Source organism: Manduca sexta, chromosome 18 (genome assembly GCF_014839805.1).
Source record: "Manduca sexta isolate Smith_Timp_Sample1 chromosome 18, JHU_Msex_v1.0, whole genome shotgun sequence".
In the NCBI taxonomy this organism is placed as follows: domain Eukaryota; kingdom Metazoa; phylum Arthropoda; class Insecta; order Lepidoptera; family Sphingidae; genus Manduca; species Manduca sexta.
In genome coordinates, this window is record NC_051132.1 from 9,461,467 (window position 1) to 9,483,712 (window position 22,246).

General features: G+C 41.1%; 1 protein-coding gene across 1 annotated transcript in view; it reads right to left on the reverse strand.

The window, feature by feature from the left end:
- The window catches only part of LOC115456446 (neogenin), a 96,231-nt gene that overhangs the window by 5,918 nt on the left and 68,067 nt on the right, over positions 1 to 22,246 (reverse strand). Inside the window, 23 exon segments of the mRNA XM_037439927.1 lie at positions 110 to 269; positions 705 to 899; positions 1,044 to 1,205; positions 1,494 to 1,638; positions 2,013 to 2,078; positions 2,437 to 2,621; positions 2,826 to 2,990; positions 3,323 to 3,443; positions 3,625 to 3,822; positions 5,012 to 5,212; positions 5,352 to 5,625; positions 5,735 to 5,915; positions 6,202 to 6,348; positions 6,488 to 6,609; positions 6,930 to 7,141; positions 7,419 to 7,560; positions 7,906 to 7,993; positions 8,068 to 8,168; positions 8,457 to 8,611; positions 8,975 to 9,159; positions 9,537 to 9,570; positions 9,572 to 9,668; positions 10,558 to 10,753. Coding sequence (XP_037295824.1) covers positions 110 to 269; positions 705 to 899; positions 1,044 to 1,205; positions 1,494 to 1,638; positions 2,013 to 2,078; positions 2,437 to 2,621; positions 2,826 to 2,990; positions 3,323 to 3,443; positions 3,625 to 3,822; positions 5,012 to 5,212; positions 5,352 to 5,625; positions 5,735 to 5,915; positions 6,202 to 6,348; positions 6,488 to 6,609; positions 6,930 to 7,141; positions 7,419 to 7,560; positions 7,906 to 7,993; positions 8,068 to 8,168; positions 8,457 to 8,611; positions 8,975 to 9,159; positions 9,537 to 9,570; positions 9,572 to 9,668; positions 10,558 to 10,753 — 3,532 coding nt within the window.

Here is a 22,246-nt window from a genome sequence, read left to right on the forward strand (position 1 = left end):
ACACACAAATTAGTTTAACAGTGTTACACTTTTTTATATTATTTTTAATATAACTAAACTAACCACGTCAAATAAAAGTTATTTATACAATACATTATATTAAAGTAACCTGGTATCGGGTGACAGGGGTGATAAGGGCGGACGGCTGCGCCGGCAGCAGAGTGACAGCGCGAGCGCGGCCGCCAACGCCAGCACTGCGCACGCGCCGCCCGCGCTCGCCCACAGCCACGCGGACGTCGCGCCCGCTAGCCCACCGCCCTCGCCCGTCTCTGCGCGGGTCATACGCATCGTGTTCAATGTCAAGAGTAATCGTATGACAATAATGCAACAAGTGGAATTAAAAATAAATTTAAAATATTTACTGGACATGATTTTTTAGGGTCCTGTAGTCAACAAGGTACCCATATAGTATTGACATGACGTCCGTTATTGTAATTATTCCGAAGCATAAAGGAAAATTATCACAGCTACATAGGCTTTACAAGTTAATGAGTTAAAGTCAACCAACTCGCACAAAAATGTTAAGTCTCAAATGGCCCAGTAAATAAACGTCTTTCTATAATATATATTTTTTATTTATTTTATTTTAATGCTACATCTTTGAAATTTATATAAGAAAGGAGAAAGGTGAGACAGACATTCATGTTGTTGGACTTGCACCATTAGTATAAATTGCTTTTACACGGATTTAGTAAATCCCGTACCCATGGCGGTAGTGTATGGAATTGGCTGGCTGAAAGGGCCAAGCCCTTTGCTGTTTCTGGCCTGTACTTTGAAGCTGTATGAGGTGCGCGGGCGCAACCGGTCAACGCGTGCGCGCGTGCGTTCACCCACTACCGCTACCGCCGTCCACTCCTCCGCTGCGCCCGCGCGCTGCGCCGCATACATTATCACGTAGCCTGTCCACAACACGAAAAATTATATGATTGTCAGTCGTAATATTTAGCAAGTGAGATATATATGGGTTTACCCCCTTTTTAGAAGAAGTTAAATTAAAATTGTGTTTAGTTAGAATTGTATATCGTCGAGTGTAAGTGGGGTACCGGTGATGATGCCGTTGGGCTTGAGCGGCGCGGCCCAGACGAGGTCGGCGGCGCGCGCGGGCGGCGCGGCGGGCGAGGCGCGCACGTCGCGCGGGGCCGACGCCGGCGCCGCCTCCAGCGTCGTGTTGCTCACTAGCATCGACCACGCCGACTCGCGCGTGCCTGGCGGCGGGACACAACACTACACACCACAATGTCTAACGGCAAATACATAATACTTCTTAAATTACCTACATTAGACATCATTTTTCAATCATCACATAAAATTTACCCGCAAAAATTTTATTTATAATGAAGACAAAAAATATCTGATGATTGAAGCACCAGACTTAAATCATTTTGTTTAATACCATTAGTTCTATTGTAAGGGTCAGAGTGGTGTAAGCACACTCTAACGCTAACCACAATGACGTTAATTTCCAAGAGTAAAGTTTCGTCAATAGAGTTTACCTTTAATAAGTTTGACGGCGAACTCGTATCTTGTGAACGGTCGCAAGTCATCGAGCATGCAGTTGAGATCGGTTGCGTTGAAGGTGCGCGCGCGCCCTCCGTTAGCGGACCAGCGAACCACGTACCGGCGGCCGTCCGTAGCAGTCTGTAATGTATTATTTCACTATGATTTGCTAATATTAAATACAACCTTCTACTTTTATTATACAAAAAAAAACTTTTAATGTAGGAATAAGGATTGGCCGGTGGTAAAAGAAGAGAAAGAAAGAATTTTTTATTTAGCCATTATGTTTGGACCCTGATGGCAGAAAGTAATAGGTACACACAGCAGTACAGGGGTAGATGGTATAATTAGTAAGTGTACATAAAAATTGAAAAAAATACTCTAAATTATAATCTTTCTCAATATGTTTAAGTGTTGAAAATTTCCACAATCTAAACATATAAATTACAATCGATATTTGAAATAACATGGCAAACTGTCTCATACTGACAGTACCCGATACGAGAGATCAGTACCTGTCCCTTGGGCAGCGTCGGGTCGGTCCAGTACACGACGGCCGTGGTGCCGCTCAGCATTATCACCTGAAAAACAATCCTACCATTCAGTTTATATTACAATTTGACCAACTTCTAGGTTAATTATGTAGCAAAAAACTGTGGATAATGGGAAGCTCCTGAAAGCAATGTGTATTGCCTAAGAGTCAGAGTCTCCAATCAAATATAAACAAGTAGTTTTAGAAATTTAAACGCCTCAGAGAATTTAAGGGTATCATAACTATAATAGGGCTTCTGAAAACACTGGCTATGAGGTTCAAATTAGCCTCTGTAAAAATTCACATAAAGGTTCGCATCCATTCTTAACATTAAAATCAAATTCCTAACTAAAAAATTGCGGTGGAATTTCGACCACCAAGCTCCTTATACAAGGATGAAAATGAACCTTAAGTCCGACGGGCGGTATGAGCGGCGGCGGCTCGTCCTCGTCCCTCTCTTGCTCCTCGTCGTCTTCGTCGTCGAGCTCGTCGCCCTCGGCCGCGGGCTTGGTGCGCACGGTCGCGTACACCGCGGGACCGAGCCCTAGAGAGTTGCTCGCGCGCAGGCTTATCACGTACTCCGAGTTAGATTCTGTAGGAAGTAGCTGAAGGTTACTATTGTGTTACTTGATATAAGCTGGAGAATGCTGATGAAGAAATATGACAGAATTTGTTAATTATAACATTGGGGGGTGACGATCCTGACGCGGTGATGGACCGATTAATTAGGTAACCAGGTATTTGGTACTGTAACAGTACATCTCATATTATATGTATTAGTTCAAAGTAGCCTTACTGAGGTTCCGTATAACATGCGAGTGTAGATGCGCGGGCAGATCGCGCGAGGCCTCGTCCGCGATGCCGAGCCCCCAGCCCAGCACGTAGCCGCGCACCACCACGCCCTCGCTGCCCGCGCCTTCTTCAGACCACCACACCGAGATCCAGTCACGGCCTGCGCGGGCTGTAGAAGGAATTAGATATTAAAACTCGGGCTCGAAGGACCAATTATTTCTCGTTTATATCTTAAACGAGTTGTAAGCATGAAAGCCAGTGTAAAGTCAGTGCGCCCACTAATCGCCAATATTTTCACCTTATGATGCGCGAAGTGTAAAAAACTTATCGCAACTGAGCACAATTTGAATCCTGACAAAATAAGTGATGTCTTATGAATAGATTTATTTTTCCCTATAGGTTAACATTGACAAACGGTGACGTGAGCACTGAGATTACAAATGAGCCGATGCTTGTAAACGAAATACGTAATGGTCTATGAATAGTATCAGTTTTCCTTACTGGTGAGCGGTGGCGGTTGCGGCGGCACACGGGTCTCGTCGCGCTGCTGCTGATGGGTTATCGCAGTCACCCATTCACTGAACGGACCCGAACCATTTGCATTAATAGCACACACACGGATCTGTAATTACGCAAAGAGTTTATTTTTAACCGTTATATAATGCCTTATTTATTTTCTATCGTCAATACAAATATTCTAAACTCTGCGGCGTTTACAATCTTCGTTGGCGTCAGAATAATGCAGTTTTGTCTTAGCAGCATGGCATCTCAACAGTATTATTACTGGATATTTCAATACTCACCTGGTAAGTGGTAGCGGTGTCGAGGTCCCGAAGTTCAGCACGGCGCGTGTCGGCGGGCGTGGTGATGGAGTCGGCGCGGCGGCGCGTGGGGGTGGACGCGGACGTGGTGGCGGACAGCGCGCGGTACCGCACCTTGTAGCCCGTGAGTGCGCCGCGGTGCGTGCGCGACGGCGGCGCGTCCCACCGAACCAGGATCGACTGCGTGGAATCTATACTATTATATAAAGCTGAAGAGTTTGTTTGTTTGTTTGTTTGTTTGTTTGTTTGTTTGTTTGTTTGTTTGTTTGAACGCGCTAATCTCAGGAACTACCGGTCCAAACTGAAAAATTCTTTTTGCGTTGGATAGCCCTTTGTTCGTGGAGTGCTATAGGCTATATATCATCACGCTATACCCAATAGGAGCGGGGCAGTAATGGCTAATCTCAGGAACTACCGGTCCAAACTGAAAAATTCTTTTTGCGTTGGATAGCCCTTTATTCGTGGAGTGCTATAGGCTATATATCATCACGCTATACCCAATAGGAGCGGGGCAGTAATGGCTAATCTCAGGAACTACCGGTCCAAACTGAAAAATTCTTTTTGCGTTGGATAGCCCTTTGTTCGTGGGGAGCTATAGGCTATATATCATCACGCTATATTCAATAGGAGCGGAGCAGTAATGGCTAATCTCAGAAACTACCGATTCGAACTGAAAAATATTTTTGTGTTGAATAGTCCTTTGTTTGTGGAGTGCTCAAAGTTATATATCATCACGCTATGACCAATAGGAGCGGAGCAGTAATGGCTAATCTCAGGAACTACCGGTTTCAACTGAAAAATTCGTTTTGTGTTGGATAGCCCTTTGTTCCTGGAGTGCTATAGGCTATATATCATCATGCTATAACCAATAGGAGCGGAGCAGTAATGAAACATGTTGCAAAAACGGGGAAAATTATGAGTTTTGAGAGCTTCCGTTGCCTGCGCTGCGTAAACGGTTAAAGTTATGCAACAATGATGTATGACGGGATTGTTTCACTTAAAAAGTTCTAAATAATATAATAAAGTCCCCCGCTGCATCTGTCTGCCTTAACGTGTTAAACTCAAAAACTACCCAACGTATTAAGAGGAAATTTGGTATGGAGACAGTTTGAGACCCTGGGAAGAACATAGGCTCCCGAGAAACTACTACTTTTATAACGGTAAACTTTAGCCTGAAAAACTTTATAACGCGAGCGGAGCCGCGGGCAAAAGCTATATTTAATATTGTTAATGCTATGTGAGCTATTGTAACAATACCTTGATTAAAAACGTCATTTTTTTTATTTAATAACTTATTGTTACAAACATAAGTAATATAAAGCCGGCAGTTACGTATCGATATACATAATATTAGTGAGTTTTCACGTACATCTGCCCCGGTGGGCGTAGCCGTGACATTGGCGGGCGGCGCGGCGGGAGCGTCGCTGGGCGTGCGCAGGCGCACCGGTGCTGCGGGCGCGCCTCCTGCTGCCGACACGCGCACCGAGTACGCCGTAGCGGCGCGCAATCCCGTCAGCGACACCGACGTCGCGCCCTCTACCACTTGCAGCTGCTCGCGACCAGTTTCCACCTAAAATATATATGGCAAATGAATTAACCAATTTTTTGATACTATACCTCCATAAGAGATTTATTTTCTTCAGGATATGAACCAAAGCTATTAGAATGGAAAACGAATAATAAGTTTAAACACAAACTGTAAAACTCACTTCTGAATACAGCACGGTATACCGATCCGGTGCGGCCCCTTGTGGGGATTCCCATGACACCTTCGCCGTATGTGGTCCCAGTGCCTCGGCCTTCACGGATTGGGGTGGGCCATGGGAGAGTTCCTCTTCGGGCGTGCGCACTTCGATCGCCTCAGTGGGGGAAGAGACTGCCGTGCTGCTGTACGCCAGTACTGAAAACTGGTACGTGGTGTTCGGTTGGAGCGAGGCGACGTTCATCTCATGTCGCTGTGGTCCGCCGCGAGACACTCGCTCCCTGTAACCAATTTTTGATTTCAGAACCAGCTCGAAGGACCAAAAATATATTTTATTCTTTTTGTATATATAAAATTTATAAATTGTTACAGAAATGTTAATTCACTGACCTCTCGCTGCCCTTGACCTTGTAAATGACGGCGTACCCGGTGACGTCGGCGGCGCCGTGCTCCGGCTCCTGCCAGCTGAGCGTCACGAAGCGGTGCTTGACAATGACGGCGCGCAGGCCGCGCGGCGCCGCCACCGAGCTCGCGTTCGTACTGACGCCACGTAACGCGTCCAGGTCCAGACCTGCGAGGGCGGACATAGGTTTAATCATTCCGCAAACTCTTGTCAAACTTTAGTTTCCGATGACATATTATCCAAGTAAAAAAATAATAAACTGTCATGGTAGTTTCCTGAGGGTTTCGCAATCTTGACGTCAAAATAATGCGATTCGCGTTAAAAAATATGCTATATCCCCATCATCATAACTTGCCAAATAGTGACTTCATCCAAAGCATCAGTGTACTATAAACTGGTTGCAATTAATTCAGTGACGTCATCCCACCACCAACCAATCAGTGTTAGAAACTACCGTCTTCATCTATGTCGTCGTCATCGTACTCCAGCTGTGGACCCGAGGTGTACGCGGACGAGGTCTCGCCGAGGAAGTCCATGTCCTCGTCTTCAGGCGGGTACGAGCTGGTGTTACTATGTGCAGGCTCGCTGACGGCCACCAGCCCTGTCGAGCGGAATTAGTGGCAAACGGAAATGCAAAACAAAATACAGAGCAAAAAAAATAAAATAAAAAATAAAGCAGAAACTAAAAATAATAATAAAGGTGAGGAGAATGGCAGGAGTTGTAGATCGGGGATGGTTACCGTCGTCAGGTGGTAGAACTAGGAGGCGCACGGCGGCGGTGGCGGTGCCGGCAGGGGACGACGCGAAGCACTGAAACATGCCGGCGTCCACACGCAGCACGCCTTGGATGCGCAACGATGTCCTGAGAAATGACACAATAAAAGTTTTACCACAATATTCTAACTACTTTCCCATGTTGACTACCTGATTTGTCCAGTATATACTTTGTGAATATAAGGTAGCGATATGGGGGATTATAATACTTGGTCACATTACACATAATAAAAACTAGGAAAGCCTAGAGAAAGGGTAAGATACATAGAAAGGGAAAGCATCTATATTAAGATGATGTGAAACACGATGAAAATTACTGTACACGAGTTTGGCATAACTTCGGCACGTTTATTGACTAGTAATGAGGGAATATAGAGAGATTGGATAGATGTAAAGTTGCATGTTTACCCATCTAACAACGCGATGTCGTGGTGGTTGGGTGTGAGTGGATCGCCGTCTTTGAGCCAGCTGACGGACGGCAGCGGCCGCGCACGCGCTTCACAACGCAGTGTGACGTCACTGCGCGCTCGCGCCACCGCTACTGCGCCGTTAGCTCCACCACCTCCATTACGACTACCATCGCCACCGTCACCGCCTCCCACCGTCACGCGGGGTACCGTCTGCACAAAATGACGTTGTTTTTTAGTGAGGTACCATAAATACAAAAATTTAAGTTGTAAATTAATCGCTCAATTGTATGGTAGTACATCTGTAACATTTTTAAATAACAAGACTCGAGTGGAAAATCTTTTCGATTTAATGTCTGATTATGAAACCGTGTAAGAATTATTTTCGTAATGATATTGCTAGACACATAATTATTTAAAATAACATTAAAATTCGATTAACCCAAAAGACAATTTCCACTTTTGTAAATATAAAAAAGCTTATACTGACGAGCACGTGTAGATGCACGGTATGGTCGACGGCGTCAAGGGGCGAGTGCGCGCGGCACGTGTACGCGCCCGCGTCCAGCGCACGCGCACCCTGCACGCGCAGCGACCCCGACCCCGACAAGTAGAAACGGGAGTCCAGGTCGCTACACACGAACACACACACACAGGTTAGCACATTCACACCGATGGGAATATGAGGTTTATTATTAGACAAACACGTACGAGGGAATTTATCATAGTTAACACGGGGTTTTAAAACAGTGGCATTACCATGAACACTGGCAGCAAATGAATAATATAATTTTTTTTGAATGTGTTTATGAACACATGACACTTTATGAAAACTACATACAATGGGGAAGTTCATTTGTGACCTGAAAATAAGATTTGTTAAAGGAAACAGATTTGTGGGCAATATTAAATCTGAATGTAATCATTAGTGAAAAGTAATTTGATTATAATTGACAAAAAATGACGAATAAAGTCACCTGAGGTCAATAGCGACTCCGTTGTTGAGCCAGGTTATCTGCGGTTTGGGGTTCCCGATGGCAGCGCAGTCAAACGTTACAGATGCGCCTGCGCACATGTATAAATTATAACATATTGTATAAGTGTGCATAAAGATGAGTGAGAGAAGGAGACAACCATACCCTCTACGACGGTTTGAGGTTGCGGCGTCGCAACGAACCGCGGCGGGAATTCAGCGGCGGGCGGCTCTGTTGCTACACGTAACTCCACTTCCTCGCTCGTCCTGAACAGCGTTACGAATAACTTCAGTGCTATAAAACTCGAGTAATATTTATTTACGCTCAACTTGAGATCTGGCTAGATCGTATATTCTATATTCACTGAACTTCTATAGTGATATTGTTTTAAAAATGACTGCCTCATATGTGTCTTGCCCATTCGTCTCGTATGGTAGTTCGACGCAAGCAAGCTCGTTGGCGAGCGAAAGCATAGCGAGGCGGATACATAACGTCTTCGTACATTGTAATAAAACTTTACTTGACCAGGAATTAAACTAGGCTTATTGATTTACTTGTATGGCTCGAGGCGGTGGTAGAGTGCGACCCGGCAGCGGTACTTGGCCGCGTCGTGGTGCCGCAGCGGCTCGATCTCGAGCGCGCCGCTGGCCGTCACCGCCACGCGCGCGCTCTCCAGCCTCACCGGCATGTCGTTCTTCAACCATGTCACCTGTCAACATAAAAGGATAGTAGAAATCAATGAAGACGTTCGAAGAATACACGCCTCTTTTGGAAATGTATCGTGTTGCGGAAAAATCTTTTGAAATATTTAAGAGCACTAAATGATTACGATACTTAATAAACTGATAGTCGCATTAAGATCGAACATACCCATAAGTGTTTTGATAATAAAAACTATGCATCGGTCACATTTCAAGCTTCATTATCATGTTGAAATATTTTTGTATTATTGCATACTTGAAGGGTCACATTGAGAGTCCATTTTGATGTAAACAGTCTGTAGGCAGCTGAATTATTCTCAGGAATGCATACCATTCAGGTTGAATGTTGGAAAGTTTTCGGTTTCACTCACATTGAGTTTGAGGACCGGCGGCGCATAGTGTAGCTTGGCGGCACCGTAGACGCGGCGCTCAGGGGCAGGCGCCGCGGCGAACCGCGGCACCAGCGGCGGAGGCGCGCGCACCGCACACGGCAAGAGAGCCACTCCACCCGCCACAGACGACACCGACCGCGTCGGCACGTAAACCTCCGGCACCTCTGGGAAACCGACATCAACCAGAATTTGCACATTACGTCACTTCTATGATACTGCTAGACAGGAGTCATCATCTAAATAAAACCATTGTGTACTTAGTCGTTCCAAACACGCGACTGCCTTCAGTTATGATGGAGATATCATACCCGATATAGGAATATCATGACGGTGAAGTATCTACTTGCAGTCGGTTCCAAAACAGTAAGGCAGTAGGAACATGTTAAGCAAAAACATACGCAAAAGCCATATAAAAGTTTCATTGATTAATTAATCATTGTGAATGTTTTTAGTCCACTATTTATTGGTAGTATATTCGTAAAATGTATGAACTCAAAAAAAAATCTATTAAGTGAACATTAAAATATTGTGCTGTTCTTACCGGCGAGAAAGACAGTAGCGGTCCGCGAGACAATGGGTGCTGTCGCCGTCGACGCTGGCCACGCACTGGTAGTGCCCCGCCAGCGCCGACGACATGCCTTCGATCGACAGCGACCCGTTTAGCAGCTGCTTTCTGTAATCAACACCAAACAATTTACTTGAAACTACTTGGTATGAGCTAAATTTACAAATCACCGGCATGGTATGATGATAGAACTATTTCGATCTAAATATAAATACATATCTTCTGTCATTTGTTATTCTATTAATTCACATTATATACAGTTGAATTGAATGTTAAACTATACATGTAAGCTACCCAATTTATTACTAACTACTAATAACATATCTAATATTAAACTAAAGATATTAACAAATTACAGTATACAAACTAGATATTTTTTGTTCCAAGTAAATGCTGGCCAATACCATGAATTCGGATTAGCTTTGATTGAAGATATCAGCGTTATTCTCTCATCGATAATTATAATTAGTATGTAAAACAAAAGAGGTATACCTACAAATGTAAATACGTATCATTATTGAGACGTCAACAGATCAGAAACCTCGATCAAGAAAATATTTTACTATAATAACCTTTTCGAAGCTCCGAGTGGCGCATTTGATAACTCACTTTCAACAAAGTTTCGAGTCAGATGCAATGTTAATAAGTATGATGGCATGCACGACGACCCCCAAGTCCTAACTTAGTTGTTGCTTCTAAATACGGCGGAATAGTTCGTTAACGGTGTACGTAAGTAGTCATAGGTTAGTGTTGAATATAGTAGCCAAGGGGGGCAGGGAGGGGCAGCTGTCCCCCCTAGAGAATCTAAAATTCCATTCCTAATATTCCGTACACTCAATTACCCTCCACTCTATGTTATTGTTATAGCGGGAGAGGGGCAGTGGCGGAGGCACTTGTGCTCTCGACTTTACCTACAATTCATACTTTTTTCATTCTCCATATCAACTCCCCCCCCCCCTCCCTGGGCCATCGGCTAGCGACGCTCTTGAATTAGTACCTGTATTTATCGGCGGCGGAGATGGCATGGTCCCTGGTCGGAATGGCGAGAGCACTGTGTCGCCAAGACAGGCGAAGTGGGCGCACACCTGTGCCGGCGGTGGCCGCGCACGGCAGTATGATGCCGTCGCCTTCGCCCACTACCACGTCGCTTGGTTCAGTTGTGAAACGTACGCCCGACTCCTGCTCCTCGCCGCCTGTGAATAAACAAATGATATTGGATAAATATAATATTAATAACTGTAAAAGAAATTTTAAACGTCTCCTACTTGAGGAGGCGACGGAAACTTCCCCTCCTCCGTTACCTTCTGTTGAAAACACTGTGGTAGTCTGTAATGAAATATATGACACACTTGAAATCATTGGATAAAAATTGAGCAGGCGGGAGTAAAGTACCAAATTAAGTCTTATAACTAGAACATTCTATCGGGTCGTGGACATCAGCAACAGTTGTTGCTCTATCGAACGATTAAGTCCAATCCATGATGAACCATAGCAACATAGTATCTATTATGACCTGGTAAAACAGTCTATACTGCGACCTACTGGTAACTTCTAGGAGACAATGTTATGTGCCAGGGTACCACCGAAACATTGTTTCAGAGCTTGTCATACTGAATAGCAGAAACAAACAAATAGAAATAGCGAAAATGTGTGGTACACCATGCATTCAAATTCTGAGTAAACCCATTACGACGGGGATCACATTGGATCAATTTGTTAAAATCCTTTAGCTACCGTTGTTTTGTTTAACTTAAAATACAAGATTTTGTATGTCAAGCCAGAATAAAAAATATAAAGCGCACATTATATTTTAATGCTTCGTTAAGCGGCCACTCGTATGTTCGCGAGAGCTCTTCATTAAAATTTAAACCCCGCTAAAGATCTAGGTTTATTTTTTTATTTTATTTTGTGTATACGGTTTATTGTGCGTTGAAGTGGCCTTTGAGACGCGCTCCTTTGAACCGCACTAGCGCAAGGTCAATTTTGTATGAGATCCCAAAATGTTTTCGCTTTATTTTATTTCGTGAACCCTCCATTAAATATTATAATACCCACGCTATTTAGAACTTGAGGATTTAGAATTTAAATATTATTAATTAATCAGTATTCGACGTTACGGCGCGAGGTTAAATTAGATTTCACGAGAGATGTAGATTGTAGAGGTATTTTCATTTTAGTTAAATGAAAGTTCTCAAATATGTCATTTTATATTAAAGGTAGTCTTAAAGTTATATTTGGTACACAGACAAATCAAGTCTTCAATTAACATATACAATGACTTTTATCGCACATTGGAATTATGAGAAAAAAGTAGTTTACGATTCATATCGATTAAAGATAAAGTTAAAAAAAATCAAACGATCATAAATATAACATTTAGAATATATCCGACGTCCCGCATACACACACACACAACCACCATAGCACAACAGTGAAAGGCGCGCCGCGACATAAATGGACCGCAATTGGAGTTCGACAGATGTTCAGAGACCAATTTCACATGACATCCTATACCGGAACATGGTTTGTGACGCATCTGTACGAGTGCTGTAACTTATATCGTGATATCGAATTATCTGTTCCGTAGGGTGACAGTTTGAAACTATAATTTGTTTAAAACTCACTCCCCTGACAATAAAGTTCCTACCCGTGCGATGCTGGTACCATTAAATGCGTTGTAGTAAAATATTATCACATATCGGTAGATACTTGTATAGCATAAGAAGGGTGTAACATGGACTATTCTAGAGCTTTATAGCATAGGTATAGAGTGTATACCATAAAATTATAGCAGGGAACAAAACACGTGACACAGCCGTATCATCTCTTTCGGTGCCATTATTAAAACAAAACTTCATTGTACGTAGTTTTATTTTATCTATGTGAACGCAATAGATTACTATCTATTCGTTTGGTGTATGTACGTTAGAACTGATGCCATCAGATCATTAGTTTTTCTCCGACGAATCACACACACAGATCCGTAAGTAATGAGATCCGCATATCTCGGAGCGCAGACGTGATGCTTTTGAATGCATTAGCAGTCGACCCAATTGTCGTCTTTTCTGACTCACTATGCCTCTACTATCACATTTAGTCGCTTCTGTAGAATATCGTACTTCAAATGTATGTATATTATTCACCGAACAATGTTTTCACCCTCGGCGATGTTGTCAAGTAAGCATTGAAAAATGTTGAGACAATAAAATAGAAACGTCATTAATTTGTATAAGTAGTGTGCGTAAAGCAAATACGAGCAAAAAACGTATTGAACCTATAATCATTAAGGTCGTAATTATCAAACTTGTATTGATTTTGTCCAAGGGCGCAAGGCAATTTTAGGGTAGCGAAAATAGTTTCTAGTTTGGGCGCAGCTTACCCTTGCCCCCTCCAAGCTAAGCCCATGTTTCTTGGTTCGACAGATTGCAACCATGAACCCTGAACAAATATTTTCATAGCATTAAAATATCAAAAAGCATTGTTAATATAGTACCAACTTAAGAATTATTCATACCTTTATTCATGGTTTACAAAGAGAGACGAGCTGAAGGTAAGTAGCCACTGAAACCATCGTCCGAGAATATCGGTTATGCTAGATGGATAGCCGAGTTCCTTATGGATCGGGGTTGTTTCCAACATGATAAGTTTGTCTTGCCTGTTGTAACAGGCGATAACGACAACGCGGGTGATTTATCTCTCGCTGTCGTAGAGCGGTCTTTGGATTTGAGAGCATCATTAGATTCCGAATACAAAGCAAGGTGATATCTCGCAGGGACCGGGCCGCGCAGCTATCTTAATGCAACAGGATATCCCGGGACCGTCTCATTTGTACCGACAAGACTACCTACTGCGAGTTTTAGTCGGAATGCAGATGCAGGATCTCGGCTCAGTGGTTCTTTCCGATGATGTATAAGCCTAAGCATCGATATTGGGTCGTAAGACTAGAGACCTAGTGGAGCGGTGGCGATAACGCACTCTTTCCTCGCAAAAACAGGTGGATATCCAAGCCACGGCTAACTACAGTGTGTTATTTTATATTTAACTCGACATAGGGCCCATTATATTGTTCAAAAATTACTTTAGAAAAAGTTCATTTCAGACTCTGAATTGAGCATTAAAAAAATGATTTAGGAGATGAAATCGAATTTGCCCCGACATGCAAATTCATAATAATATGCAATGAGATCTACAAATAATTCTCAACGTCTGTATCTGGCACAACTGGTAGTTATTAGCAGAGGCGCCGCTCCTCGATAATTATAGTTACTGACAGCGGCTTATTAGGTTAAAATGCGGACGCTATCGCAGCGCATCCGGTACATAGCATCTATTTATTGGTTTATAAACTTAATACAAGACTTCTTATATAAGATTTTTTTTATGTTCCTGTTATGCTATCGGAGAAAAGGCTTCGGTTACAGGGAAGGTGCTTGGAGCATGTAAACCACTAAGTCTAAGAAAGACTACTCACGTCATTTGTACATCAGCTCGGTAGGTATACCGTGTATAATTAAAGTTAACTTCGTTTTCAAAGCTGTATTGTTTAAATATTTTACATTCCTTATGGCAGATATGTGACAATATTCATACAGAGTAGCAATAGGTACTCTATTAAATCTAGATTAACATAACAATCTTAGATGACTAAAGGAAAATAAACCTTAATTACAATGTAGCATTTGAATCCATATTCGAACTCCCAAAACGTTCATTCATTAATTCCGAAAATTCACTGGGGAGACCGAAGAAAAACAACAACCAGCCAGCAAAAATCCTTACTAATCCTCCGACGTCGACCCCTTCAACGGAGAGACGTAGCACACAAACCTATTTCCAATATCTGTGTCACCAAACCACCAGGGCTCACAAAAGCAACGAGCGTCCGTCCGTCGATTGTGATTGGAGAAAAGAAGCGAAAAAAGCGCTCGCCGCTTAGTTTAGAGCGGCCGGCGCTGACGGCAGAGATGATTGGAAAATGGCGGCCGCCGTATTTGGAGCATGATGGTGGTAATGAACGACGGATCGCTGATGAAAAGTGGAAAGGCTTCGGTTATTTTCCTTTTGTATTTTATGAATAGAACAATATTTTTAGAACTCAAATAAAAGTTAACAATGAGAAATCTTGATGAGCAGCTTCTTTAAAACTTTCTTGTGAACTCACAAACAAACGGCAAGAAATAGTTTTTCCATTGAGACATGTTTCAATCGCTGTTAGCTCATGAGCTAACAGCGATTGTTAACATACCGCTGCCTGTACATTACAACGTTCTAGCTTTATTAATACAAATTCCACCTAGCTATATAATATTATTGCACCTTCACACTAATAACTCAATATGAAACTATACTTACACTATGATTAGACTTGAGATTAACCAATGAAAACAGTCAATCTTGTGTGTGTGTTTTACGAAACACTTTAGCATCTTTCACGACAAAGACTTAAAAATATGGATTCAACATCGAATAAAGATTATTTGCATTGCAATTAATAAAATTGGTGTAGATTTACGTAGTGCACGACCGAGGAACAAATTGTATTCAATTTAAATTCTCACGATGAAATATATCAGACGCATATAGTTACATTCTTTGTTCTATGTCCATAAAGAGAAAAAGTATTACTTAAATCTAATTAAGACCAATCAGACGATATAACGAAAATCGCCAAACTCTTATCAAATAGACTCTTATTCTCACAATTAAATAAGTTTCATAAGTTGCAACCTTCGCTTTTATGGAACTTTTCATTTAAATTTCAAAATAACCCATAAGTTTTTCATGTCTTGGATAAATAAAACTAATATTGAACTCTAAACACACATATTAAATGCATTAAGTGTGTCGAAGCATCGGCGTACTACCGTATAACCGTTGATCGATCGCTCTGCTAACAACGCAGTGAATAGCTTACGAGACTCATTGTCGTATTAACAACAAAATAATCATAATTAATAGTATAAATCCTGCTTATTTATTACGTAACAGGAGTTTAAAGAGTATAAAAGACTTCATTGAAAAATATATAATGGCCTGGCTACTGTTGCATGTAAAACGGTTTGTTTAGTTATTTTTATAAAATAACTAACTAACCCGGCAGACGTTGTCCTGTCTTAACTATGTATGCTCGCGCGCACTCTGTCGATCGTTGACAGTTATTTCAAACCACTGACAGTTGTGTAAAATTAATATGGTCGTTAAGTTTTCTTAAATTTTCGAATTTTACGCGCAATTCTTTGAATTTTTTCTTTCATAAGAACCTTCTCCTGACAATAACAAACACAACAAAAAAAATAGTGAAATCGGTCCAGCCGTTCACGCGTGATGGTGTGACCACGGGAAATAGGGATTCATTTTTATATATATAGATTTGGTTGATTGCTTGATACAGTAAATATTTTTGATACCTAAGCGTTAAAGAAGATATTAATGCTTGTACATGCTTTGAAAATTAAAAACAGTTCGGCGCCCTACAATATCTATTAAATTATGCAAGCCAAATTTCTGAATGGAATACTTATTTTAATACATCATAATAGGGAGAAATCGCAGGTAGATGTGAACATAACTTTTTGAACTCCCGAATGTTTGTTGTACAACTTTGTCGGCATAACGCGGCAGGGTCGTCCAAATTTTGAAGCTACTCAGATGGTTAGTTTCTGACATAGCTTAAAACTGGCTGCAATTTGACGACGTGACAGGCTTTAAAACTTCATCATTAACCAAAAGGCTAGAAATATTATCAATAAAGTGTTGGAAGAGAATATTACAGATTCGCGTCGTGTCATGTGCCTTAAGTTTTAAATCTATACTATTATATAAAGCTGAAGAGTTTGTTCGTTTGTTTGAATGTGCTAATCTCAGAAACTACCGGTTCTAATTGAAAATTTCTTTTAGTGTTGGATAGCCCATTTATCGAGGAAGGCTATAGGGTATACATATATCATCACGCTATGACCAATGGGAGCGGAGCATCAATAACAAATGTTACAAAAACGGGGAAAATTTATTTCTTTTGAGAGCTTCCGTTGCACGCGCTGAGGCTGACGGAACATTTCAACAACATTACATAATAGTTATCGTCATTAAGATTAGAAAATATATTTTTTTATAATTATTTAGCCAACAGTTCTTAATGTTTAATCTTTTATATAGATTTTGTGCCTCAGAGACAAAAAAAAAACACTTTTATCCCTCATTATTTCCAGAATGCATTATATATTTTTTAGTTTGTAAAATCAGTAGGTACTCATACAAGTAGTAGGGGTAGTAAGAAGGCTTACTTTGCCGAAGCATCCCAGTGTGTTAACCACACGACTATGGTGTAGACAACGAACAATTATTGTAAGGTTTTCATTTACAATAACGACGATTTATTTTAACTTGGTGTTGCTCGCGGCTTCCGCCGTACGCAGAAGCTAGGCTTTCTCGCAACAGAAGTCCCTAAAACACTATGCAGCGCCATCTATTTTAATAAATAGATATTACTAATATTATCCTTTCTTAATAATAATAATAATAATATCAGCCCTGTATTATATACTTGCCCACTGCTGAGCACGGGCCTCCTCTACTACTGAGAGGGATTAGGCCTTAGTCTACCACGCTGGCCTAGTGCGGATTGGTAGACTTCACACACCTTCGAAATTCCTATAGAGAACTTCTCAGATGTGCAGGTTTCCTCACGATGTTTTCCTTCACCGTTAAAGCGAACGATAAATTCACAAAGAATACACACATGATTTTTTAGAAAAGTCAGACATTCGTCTCAGCAGTCCGTTCCACACCCAACTAGGCTATCGCCGCGATATCCTTTCTTACTTCTTACTAATTGTACTGTATTAGTCTATATAGGCTTACAATATTGTAATTATGGGGGTAGGATATTTCAATGAATAAACTAGTATTATATATATGTCGAAGGAAGCTATGAATCGGGTTGATTGTTGATTGCGTCGATAACGCAGAGTATTATTTGATTACATTGTAGTTTCTTTTAGAATTCTTAATCTAATTTTATTTGTTACATTCTTCTATAACTTAAAACCTTACGCCTTAGCCATAATGTAATAAAAGTTTATGAAAACTTGTAATTTACAAAACGACCAATCAGAGCAGGGCGCGTGCCTCGAGCGGGGTCGAGGCGCCATCTTTATTCTTCACTATTCAGGCCTATGTTCAGCAGTGGACAGTTGTAAGCTGATGAGATGAGATTCAGGTAGGCCTTGAGTGCTTTAGACATACATTGGAGGATTCTTGATAACGAGTAGCGAATGATCGAGTTGACTCGTCGTGAAAATATTTTGTTGTTAAAGTAAGATCGGTACCCAGAACCCGCTGCTCGGTCTTAATTGTCCACTTTTCTATCGTCATTATTGTAAAGACGCAAAATATTATTAAATTTAAATAAAAATATCTGTGATGATTGTGTTTTATGCTTGCATTTTACCCCGATGACGCCCACTAAATCTGCAACCACTAACGACGATGTCGACGGCGATAATGCTTCTCGACATATATATATATATATATATATATATTTTAATATATGATAAAATTTAAGTTGCGTTGATAACTTAACTATTAACTTAACAGTTGCAAAATAGCACGTTTTAGCCTCAATCAAATCGTTTTATGATATCAGTGTGTTCCCTCTTGGGTGTAGACAAAATCCCTACAAATCACAATAGCTAGGCGGAATCAAAGCGCTGCACCAGTCCCAGCGGAGCGCGGCCGCGGTCGGCGGCGCCGCTGGCTCAGCGAAACGTTATAGCATTACGGGACGTTCCGCACACGCTTCCCTGCTCAGCTTTTAGGGATGCTATAATGAAAACTGTTGCAAATGCGAGAGGGTTAAAATAAACAGACACTATGCATTAAAAGTATTAAAATGCTTTGTGTTGTTCTTTATACGGGGACGTTCTTCGTTGATCGGCATTGTTTTTGAATATTTAAGAAATTGTCAAGTGTTCAACGAATGCCTTGAACTTTTATAACACAAAATTTTTACCTGTAACTGTGACCATAAAAAAAGCAAATATATAAAAATATCTACATTTCCACAGAACTTTATTATTCTATATCTAGTCAAAACATAACGTATAAAATAAAATCTACCCTCTGTTGCCACATTTGTATCTACGTGGTATATAATAAAAAGAGACGGAACTATATTTTTCTTATAGCATGAAGAGTGCGGAGTTATTGTAGGCGCCAACGTTTGCCAAATATTGTGATCCAATATGCATACATTAATAAAGATACGGCGGCGCGGAATCTCATAACCGTGGAACTCACGAGATATTTTTATACCTCACAACAAGATCGCGAAGGATCAGTCGCAAATATCTTGTATATACGTAACTTGCTTGAAAAATCGTATTTACACATCGCCAAAACAAAGATCATTTTGTATAGACTGAACTTCCCTTATACTTGAATACATGGAGTATCTCACTTACTTTCTGTCGATAAAAAAGTGAGCGAATCACGTAGAACTTATAAACTAAACAATACAGCCCCAATCTGCCATCCTAATAGGATTTTCCTCGGGGCGCGCCCTGGAGACGTCCCGTAACACAATTACCGCTCGTCTGGGCAGCGTGGCAGGTGAGAACACCCTCCGCCTCCCACTGCTACTGATAGTCACAATGGCCACGGCAATGAAGCGCTGATAGCCGGAGATAGTGTGGATGCACTGTACAAAGTACACTCGTCATAATGGGATCGTAGGATTGACAGTCCTATTGAATTGTTTTCTTCATGACCGGTAGATTTAACCCGCATCCAATAAACTATCAGACTATACTTAATTCTATAGAATTTAGACAATTTATTCTGTAGTATTTGAATTAGACATACATTGTTTTTTTCCATAGTGTAGAATTAACCTGTGACGGTTCTATCCCTATCATTTTATCTTAAATGCTTTTAAATTTATTCGTACAAAAATAAGCGGAAAATTGCAGTCATTAAAGTAATAAAAATAAACATTTTTGTTCTGTAGGGTTTTTTAACATTCCGTGGATATGAAAATATATTTTTGCTGCCTACTTCAAGTGGCACGCTATAAAAAGTTTAAAACATTAATCCGTATAAAATATCAGTAAAACATAAGCTCCTCGTCCCATAACTAACAATCCGTGAAAGTATGACCGTGCCTCAAGTCATATTCACAAAACCACACATGCGGTCATTGAGCGGATGGTCGCAATCTGTCGCGACCAGTGTCCCGGACCGCAGCTCTCAAGCGGCGGAAGCGAACGTGCGAGCGCAGGAAATTGTCCACTCCACACGAACGGCACCCCTTTAAAGCCCACTACTTCCCTCCCCCGCGATTTGCCCCTCTCACCCCGCCACGACCCACTGCCGTTGACCCATTTAGATTGAAGACATTTTTTATTGGAAAGTAATCGGTCCAATAAGTTAGTTACCGAGAGGAGACGAATTCTGTAATGGTCATAGCAATGAACCTTCAATGTGACATTCAATTCTCGGCCTTAATACAGTGTCCTTTTGACATTGCGTTAATAAATAAATCCGCATACCTGTCTGCTAACATTGGTCCAAAAATCATCCATGAAACTAAAAATGCCAGTTTCACATTTTTCTGATTTTTTTTATAATTTTGTAATTTTTTGCGAATACGGCGTGTGGGTGTCGGGTGAGTGTATTTCTGACTGAAAGTATGAGGCAGCCACAGAGTCGAATTCTCTTAGAGTAGTAGTTTTGGAACCAAGGTAAGTCAAATTATAATTACTTTTTATTTTATTTTATTATTATTATTATTATATACATCAGGCAGGCAGTTGAAACAACTGATAATGCCCGTATCTCGCTATTACTACAGGTTTTCATTTGCAGCTAAGTAATTGTCCAGTCGGTTCTTAAACTGGTATATGTTTCCAGCTGTAACCACATGTTCTGGGAGTTTATTCCACGCTCTGACCACTCTATTACTCAAGAAGTGCTTGTGTGGATTATTGTTTGAGAAGCTGGTACGCAACTTTAAAGAATGGCCTCTTAGATGGAAATTTTCGTCGCGTGCGAAGATTTTGTGTTCAAAACCTTGAATGTCGTAATGTCCAGTTAGAATCTTGTACGTTCCGATCAGATCTCCACGGTCCCTACGATCCTTTAGGTTAGTGAGGCTCAACACCTTTAGGCGTTCTTCGTAACTCCGTTGTTTCAAGATTCGTGGTATTTTTGTGAAATTGCGCTGTACCTTTTCCAGAAGTTCGATGTCCTTAACAAAATACGGGCTCCAGATCTGGAATGCATACTCCAGAATCGGTCTCACAAAGGTTTTGTGTATCCGAAGTACCATGTCGGGTGTGAGATTTCCAAAGGCTTTTCTGATTAGACAAATAAGGGTCTTAGCTTTCTTTGTAATTGATGTTATATGTTCTTCCCACTTAAGATCCTCCGATATTTTCACTCCCAGGTCCGTCTGCACTTTGGTCTCAATCAGTGGAGTGGAATACAACTTTTAAGTCAGACGAGGATTGCTTCTGCCTATATATAATACAGTGCATTTCGAGGCGTTAAGGTTTATAAGCCATTCCTTGGACCAGTTGGCTATTCTCTTGGAGGCGGTCATAGTCAATAAGTGGATTCTTAAATATTTTTGTGTCATCTGCAAAGATACTGACATTACATTTTAAGTGTTGTGGAAGATCAAAGCTGTACAGTATATACAGCACTGGGCCCAGAACTGAACCCTGTGGCACGCCACAGGGTTCGAATTTACACTTTTTTATTTTACATCTACGGTTCTATCTCATTTCGAAGTATTATTTTTAAGAGGATAAGTATGTGGTGTATTTGCCCGTGAATGTCGCTAAAATGTCGAACACCGTTTTGTTTATTTTCAAACAAGTCGAGAGAAGAATTAAGATTGCTGTCCTTTTTCGGTAATGCTATATCCGTACCCTTTTTGAAACAGATCGGAAGCCTATAGCTGTATTGAACACAAATCATTACCCGAGCTGGTGCTGTTTCATTCTATAGACATAAAATATTGAATTCTGATCTTAAATTTCCGACTAAACATACTTTCACGTTATACTAAATTGATTGTAGAAATGTAGACAATTGATTAGAACTAAAATAATAAGTGAGATAAAATAAATTAATGACTACCTCGGTGGTGTAATTTGTTTTATTATGTACGCGGTTCGACTACCGCGCTGAGGTCTCAGGTGTAAATCCCGGATCCGGCAGTAGTGTAGCGTATTTCGTGAGTATCAGCCCGGAGTCTGACACTTATAACCGATAAAGCGATAGACTCGCCCCCTATCGCATTCTGTGACGGAATACACACGACGAAAAGTGGGTGCACTATTCGCACTTCTGTCTACCCATTAAGGGATAAAAAGTCGTAACTGTGTGTGTGTGTGCATGTGAGTGTAACAGCAATCGAACTTTCGGTTTCTTATTAGTATGGATATAAAAATGTCCTACTTTCCTTAGAAATATTTTATCATCAGGGAAAGGAATAAAGACCATGCGAAGTGTAAACAACTCCATAAATTAACGTATCACCCACACAATACAAGTTCAGTTTTATTTAAAAATGCCTCAAATGGCTAAACAACCGTTGAGCATTTCGTTATATCATGAATTTCACAATTTAATGAGAGCTCGGTAAATAACGGAATTGTTCGAATTGCTTTATTCATTACTCA